At 34.5% G+C, this 8,310-nt stretch overlaps 1 protein-coding gene across 1 annotated transcript in view; it reads left to right on the top strand.

Annotated features, from left to right (window-relative positions):
* The first annotated feature begins 402 nt into the window (after positions 1 to 402).
* Positions 403 to 8,310, top strand: part of LOC125661863 (kielin/chordin-like protein) — a 73,143-nt gene continuing 65,235 nt past the window's right edge. The window contains exons 1-4 of the mRNA XM_056146213.1: positions 403 to 531; positions 2,293 to 2,418; positions 2,702 to 2,824; positions 4,013 to 4,135. Of these exons, the coding sequence (XP_056002188.1) occupies positions 468 to 531; positions 2,293 to 2,418; positions 2,702 to 2,824; positions 4,013 to 4,135 (436 nt within the window). The 5' untranslated portion in view covers positions 403 to 467. The remainder of the gene's footprint in view (positions 532 to 2,292; positions 2,419 to 2,701; positions 2,825 to 4,012; positions 4,136 to 8,310) is intronic.

Genomic DNA, 8,310 nt, shown 5'->3' with positions numbered 1-8,310 from the left:
CCCCCCCCCCCAAAAAAAAACCCCAAACAAACAAACACGAAGCCTTATTGAAAATTAGTTTCTACCAATGAAACGTCAAACACTTTGGCGCAGCAGAGCCAGCAGGATGATAAATCTGTATTTAAAAATCTCCACCACAATAAATAAATACGGGGAAGCTTCGCAGGTAAAACATATTAATACAGATAGTTAGTATGCATTAGCCTTTCCGACATAAAATTCACCCAACCACTAATACCTGTCAAAACTCAGCAATTTTAATTGAGATTCTGCACCTATTTGCCAAAAATAAGGCTTGTCACCATTACGCCTCTATAAAAATTTACAAGCACGGGAACTTCCGTTTTAATATTTCTATATAAAAAGAATCCTACTTCGAATTTTCAAATCATTAGCGATTAGCACTCGGTAGTGTTGGTTCGATTAATTCCTAATTTAACTTCCAGGGTTTGACATTCTTTACCATTATGAAGAATTTCTTTGGTCTGATATTGTTAGTCTTCGTGTTTGCCGCTTCCAGTAAAGCTGATTGTAAGTATCATTTTTGAATTTATTTATTTCTTTTATTCATTTAGCAATTTCATAATTTGTAATCAAAATATTTCATAAATCGTATGATTACTATATAATTCATGTACTGCAGATATTTTCCTTGGGACTTTTATTAAAGAAAATTTAAAAGGAAAAGTGTCATCATCACTATCACTATTCACGAAGATATTATTTTCTTGGCCGTTTAATTGAATTGGAAATATGAATTATGAAATAAAATTAGATGGAAATGTTATCACTATCATAATTTTTTATCATTATATCTTTTTTAAAGAATATATTTCCTAACTGTTACTAACTTCTTCATTTTCAAAATCGCTAACTTTTATATATTTCTATATTACTAAAACGTTTTACATTCTTAATCTTATTTTCATATATCCGAATTCTGTTTACTTCACATGTATATTTCATATAGTGTAAAATGAAATTTATACCAGCATCCGAATTTGAAAGTATAAACATTTATTTTAAGACTCTCCATTTTGAGAATACGCACACTGATAGTAAAGCACATAAGAGGAATGTCGAGGTGACTCATTTGACAATGAAAACTAAATCTTTAATAAAACAAGTGAATATTTTTGTATATGTATATTTATATTGCATATTTATTAAGCTGTATTGCATGTAAGATTTGTTACATGAATTTAACATTCAGAATCTTTTTAGTAAATGATGTCCTATTTTGAAGTAGTCTAAATGGTCTTTAAAAGAAATGTATATATTTTGAGTAGTTATTCTTAAAGTTTCGTCATATTTCTCCAATAACAATGATACAGCAAACAACACGGTATCGCATAACGAGTGGGGCGGGGGAGGAGGGATATGATTAAAATATATCTTTGATCCGCTGTCGATTTTGACATTATTCATTGATAAACTTACGAATTTACTATGTTGCTTCACGTTACATTAACGCAAGTAGATCAAATGATTTATTTTTCATTGGATAGGGAGAGAGGATGGTTAAATCTCGAAATGGAAGGAACGATTTTTTTTCTATTACTGTATCATATTACCAATATCTTCAAATCTACTACTAACCATAACCCCCCCCCCCCCAAAAAAAAAAACACCCCAAACAAACAAAATACAAAAAAAAAAAAAAAAAAAAAAAACCAACAAAAAAAAACAACCCCCAAAATAAACAAATGTCGGCAAAGTACACATTCCTTTACAATAACAATATGGGTCGCTTTAGTCAGGACGATGATTAATAAATTAAGTATACGCAAGCGATCATTAGATGTTAAAAACATCGTATTGCACTCACTTCACTTCCACAAGAATGTGGCACAACGCGAAAAGCGTCCAAAATGTCCTCAGCACATTTAATATCAATTCTAAATATGCATAGTATTGTTAGAGCGAAGACGGGGCGAATCGTTTTATTGCCTTTTAGACTGCAGGACAGAATGTTAAACTTTTACATTTTTCTCCATTTATAATTATATCTATTTATCTTTTTCATTTATCTGTATGATATCTATAATTATACTTATTTATTACAATTATTATAATCCATAATCATCGATACATATATGTATCTAGGCTTTTCGTACAGACGAACAACATTTTAATTTTTTCAGAATACAGATTATAAAACTTGAATATTAAAACTTTAAATCTAGATGCTACACAGAATGAAAATAAACACGCATGTGTAAATGCAATCATATAGTATCGTGTAAATATGAAATATTACTCATTGATTTCCCCCCATTTTTCCTTTCTCAGCGTCAGATGACAGATCGTGTGTTTATGGATATAACACGTACACATACGGGCAGACATTCATGGACAGCGAAGGAAGACAATGCAGGTGCACGCAAGACTACACGATCGTGTGTGACACCAAGGAATGTAAGAATATGCAGTTCTACTCGTACATATAATTATATGCAATGCATTTCCTTAAGAATTTATGAAGGCCCTTTTCTAAATTAAGAAGATATAGTTGTTTTGTTTTTTTTTTGACAAAGCATCAACTGTTTCAAGCAAATTGTTTATTCGGATATTGAAGAAAAAAATATAAACATTTCCAAAATGAAAACTCTGTGCATGTGTAAATACCATATCTAAAGAAAATAATATTATTTATGTATTACATGTACATGTTGATTTTGAATTCTATCGTTGATTTCAGATTGTGAGTACTTGGGTCAGATGTACAAATTGGGCGTGGTTTTCCCCACGGGTGACGGATGTAACAAATGCGAGTGTCGCGGGGATGGGTCCGTGAAGTGTACCTCAGATCCCTGCTACCCAGGTAACTATTGGACAGAAAGATGATTTAGCAAATTCCAATTATATCGCCAATTCGTATGCATTCATTATAATACATTTACACATGTATCTATCATTATCGCTTTTTTCGAAAAAATATAACCAAAAAAAAAAAAAAAAAAAAAAAAAAAAACCAACAACAACAAACAACCAAAAACATACATGACAATTATGTGAGATTTTTATTGGTATTCGTGCGTTGTGAACTATTTCAGATATTGTTCATGCAATTATCAAGTTCTTTATAAGAAATGAATTAATGAAGGTTAAAGAAATAAGGGTTTTCATTCAGTGGGCGGACATCTATTACAGATGAATTGCTATCTTTTCGGATGATTTCTCGATATTTATGGCACGAATTTGACAAATTATCAAAATGAATTACGTATTTCGACAAACTGTATGTTACATGTACATTGCACGCTATGTCATCCCGTCTGATTTTCTATGTTCATATCGGGCTGCTAAAGAATCTGCTCAGTGACGTGATTGTAGACAGCGACAACTGTACGTAAAATGACTGCTTAAAGTGTTTTCATCTACCGATATCTTTTGTACAACATATATTAATGGCATCCATTACGATGAAGATCGATCAAAATATATTCGAGCTTCATATAAATGTAATGGGTATACATAAGAATTGAAAATAAATAAGGTCTGAACTGCAATGCTTTACGCCGGCATCCTTCATGAAGCGCATTATCACTTCATGGGAAGTATGTAAGCAAGGAGCATTGTAGTTCTTAACCTCATGTATTTTCAAAACTGAAATATATTTCTCATTTTTGCATAATACGTCGATATGTTCGGGACTTCCGAGCCGTTAAAATAGGTGTGCAATGTACTATATTTATCAAGCAGTTCTGTATTCATACGCGCATTGTTTACAACTGCAGCGCCATTACAATTGATACAGCCATTAAAGGCATAAACATCAGAAATGTAAATGTTGTAGACTATCGCCACTGTTGTTTAACTACAGACTGTTACAATGCATATATACAAAACATATCATTGGAGAAGTTTGCAATGACTTTAAATTTTCTTCCTGATTATATAATTCAATTTTGGTTTTTCATTCTTGGGAGGCATATAATCGCAATGAATCAGGAAAACCGCACGTAGTGTTGTATAATGAAATATTCATTTCTTCACTTCCGCTGTCTAGGTTGCAGACATCTTGGTCTGACGTACAAAATTGGTGACGTGTTTCCGGCTGGAGACGATTGTAACCAATGCACATGTCTATCGTCAGGGAAGACCAAGTGTACCCAAAAGAAGTGCCACCCAGGTAAATAGACTGTTTCCTTGCTTATAGAATAAAGCCGTGATTGTAAGGTTTTTAACAAAAGTAGGAATGTGCAAATTTGGTGTTACATGCATGTTTTAATGGATTATGTATATTTGTTTGTGATGAAATGGAATTGTGAACCTGCACAATATATAAAAAAAAAAAACGAACGAAGATGTAACATTCACATTTTTCAAATTGAACACCACGTTTGAATATATACGTATAGTACTTTTTTGATAAAATTCAAAAAAAAAAAAAAAATAAAAAATAAAAAAAAATTAATAGACTGTGACACGGATACACTGTAACATAGTTTTGTTAACCCATTATGTTTATATGGTATTTTCCAGATTGTGTATATGGTGGCCAGCAGTACCCCACCGGTGCCGTGTTTCCAATGGGCGATGGCTGCAATAGATGCACGTGTATGGTCACTGGGGACGTGCTTTGTACCAAGGATTCTTGTGAGCCAAGTATGTGGAAACGTAAAGATGTAATAAGCTCTCAATTGTTCCACAAATCTTATGATTTGGTAATTTTATCTATGCCAACATTTGTTGACTGCTGATAGTGCTTTTCACGGACATCAAAACAGATAATGGAGTACATGTGAACTGTAAAAGATAAAGTTTAATGAAAATATAGATACAAGAAAATCTCAAAGTGACATTGGTTTTTTCCCCTGTAGAATGTGAATTTAAAGGAAAGGTTTACGAGTCAGGCAGCACATTCAGAAAAGGAGACGGATGTAATAAGTGCGCATGCCTGACAGGAGGGATTGTACAATGTACATCTGACGTCTGTTATCCAGGTAAGAAAGAAGATTTTTTTTTTTACCTTAGTGATGCCATAGATTAAAGGACATTGATTTAAATAACAAAGAGTTCCTATATTGTTTTACAACATAAATAGATGGATACGAATTCCTAAATCCAAGTTTAACGAGCTTTAAAGAACTAAAGACACGACGGCAATTTAGATAAATATAAAGGTATTAGAAAGCAAATGTCGACAGGGGATGCTTACTCCTCCTAGGCACCTGATCCCACCTCTGGTATATCCAGGGGTCCGTGTTTGCCCAAATCTCTATTTTGTATTGCTTATGGGAGTTATGAGATTGATCACTTTTCGTTATCTTCATCTTTCATACTTGTACATAAAGTGTACATCGACAAGCTGCTGTAGACATACAGTGTATATCATAAACATACATCTCCTCCTCAACAAGCTTAGTTATATGTATAATGTAGTTGTGTCTTATTCAATTAAGAAATAAATTTCAATTTTGAAAATACACGAGGATGTGAAATGAAACGGTTCACACCGACATACTTCATGAAGAACGTAACGTTATGCAGGTCATACCCTCATGTATTTACAAAAATAAAATGTATAGATTAAATTTACATTCTACTTCCATTTCTGTCGTGATTCCCTGTCATTAAAATGAACGTACTATATTCATCAAAATTCATACGCTTATTGTTTATAATTGCAATGCATGTATGAGGAATTGGTTATCATTACGATTTGTATAGATTAGATATTACAACATGGTAATGTCAATATGCAGAAGTGAAGGGCATTACTAAGTAGTGGTCAGGGGAATATCATCAATGTGATACCGTCAAATATTGTCAGGGGTAGAGTGTGGTCATATTCGTTTACAGGGATCCGGGTTAGAATAGGTCCTCAGTACCCCTTACTTGTTGTAAGAGGCGACTAAATGGGACGGTCCTTCGGATGAGACGAAAAAAAACGAGGCCCCGTGTCACAGCGGGTGTGGCACGATAAAGATCCCTCCTTGTTCAATGGCCATAAGTGCCGAGCATAGAACTAAATTCTGCAGCTCTTCACCGACAGTGGTGACGTCTCCATATGAGTGAAATATTCTCGAGAGGGACGTTAAACAATATTCAATCAATCATTTAAGCTATTGATATAGCCTATATATGTATAAAAGTAAATATTGCATATCACTTCTCTACAGACTGCCTTTACTTGGGAGAATACTATACCCGAGGTGAAGTGTTTGACAAGGGAGATAACTGCAACACATGTAAATGCATGGCTGATGGAACCGTAAAGTGCTCAGACGATTCATGTTTTCCGGGTAAATATATTTTTAAAAAATGGAGAACTAATAATATAATATTCTCCAGATTGGGAGTACTCTTCTTGAAATAATAACAGGATATGATTCTCTATATGGCTTTTTTCCCCAGGATAATGATCACATTTGTAAATAACAGAACAATAAAAAAAAGTATGACTACCGGTACCTGTACACTAAACTAAACTACCAGAAACCACAAATATACCACAAACTATATACTAGACAAGCACAAACTACAACGTATCAACGTATCAATAATAATACACTGGACTAGCAAACCTAGAACGAGCACTACTTCTACACCAGACTAGGGGAAACTACAAACCTACATATAACTCTACTATACATTAGACTGGAAAAATCTACAAACACAACACTTATTGATACGTTAGCCTAACAATAAACTACTAGCATAGCTCTAACTCTACATTAGACTGCGAAACCTTTAATTACAACAATAAACATATATATTATATATACATTACCTGCACATATGTATATAATATGTATATAATTTATCCTTCTCAGACTGTTACTATGGTGGACGTGTATACAAAGCTGGTAATACCTTCTCACCTGATGAATGCAATACTTGTTGGTGCATGGTGACTGGAAACATAAGCTGTACACAGTTTTCGTGCTATCCAGGTAAAATTATACTTTACATGTAAAAGTTATACGGTACCAATTTTGATGCACCAGATGCGCATTTCGACAAATAATGTCTCTTCAGTGATGCTCAACCAAAATGTTTGAAATCCGAAATAACTATGAAGGTTTAGATCTAAATATAGCCAAAAACAGCGTGCCAAACAAGTGGAGCCAAATTCGTCCAAGGATAAGAGCTATGCATGAAGGAGATAATCCTTAATTTTGAAATGTATTGCACTGATTTTGAATACGGATAACTCCGTTTACCTGATCAGAATATAGGGCTCATGGCGGGTGTGACCAGTCGACAGGGGATGCTTACTCCTCCCAGGCACCTGATCCCACCTCTGGTGCGTCCAGGGGGCCGTGTTTGCCCAACAATCTATTTGGTATTGCTTATAGGAGTTATGAAATTGATCACTGTTCGTTATCTTCACCTTTCATGCATACATTGCAGCCATATCTAAAAACCATTTATACACTTAGAATTTATAGAAATATGTAAGACATAAAAACATAATATTCTTTGATATCCATTAAGAATTAAATGTCACCAACTCACTGATTTATCTGAGAAAATGCCTTAATGTGTATTAAATATGTGTATTTCATTTTTGTTTACTAAGATTGCACCTACAAGGGAGCAGTATACAAATCAGGAGAATCCTTCCCCAAGGGAGATAAGTGTAACACGTGTATCTGTTCTAAGACAGGAGAGGTCAGATGTACTGAGATGTCATGTAGTGATAAATACGTCACTAAGAAACTTCTAAAAAGCTACAACAGTAAGTACATTGTATCATTTGTGTGGATCAGTTGTAAAGAAGTAAATAGCTGTCCAATACTTGGATATTGACATAAATATTCACCTGATCAAGATATAGGGCTCACAGCAGGTGTGACTGATCGACAGGGGATGCTTACTCTTCCTAGACACCTGATCCCCCCACTGGTGTGTCCAGGGGTCGGTGTTGACCCAACTACCTATTTTGTATTGCTTATGGGATTTATGAGATTGATCACTGTTCGTTATCTCCCCCTTTCATCTGATTACGTTCACTGAACATGAGAAGAGTCCATATGCAAGGTGAAGATAACGAACAGTGATCAATCTCATAACTCCCACAAGCAATACAAATTAGATAGTTGGGCAAACACGGACCCCTGGACACACCAGAGGTGGGATCAGGTGCCTAGGAGGAGTAAGCATCCCCTGTTGACCGGTCACACCCGCCGTGAGCCCCATATCCTGATCAGGTAAACGGAATTATCCGCAGTATTTTCGAAATTATATGCATTTCTAATTCTTTTGGCACACTTTCGTTTCGAAATCCTTTTGTCCATCATAATATGTAAACAACTGACTTCAAAATCATCGATTTATGCAAGCAGAGGTGACATCACA

This window comes from Ostrea edulis, chromosome 8 (assembly GCF_947568905.1).
Source record: "Ostrea edulis chromosome 8, xbOstEdul1.1, whole genome shotgun sequence".
In the NCBI taxonomy this organism is placed as follows: domain Eukaryota; kingdom Metazoa; phylum Mollusca; class Bivalvia; order Ostreida; family Ostreidae; genus Ostrea; species Ostrea edulis.
This window is presented reverse-complemented; position numbering and strand designations above follow the sequence as displayed.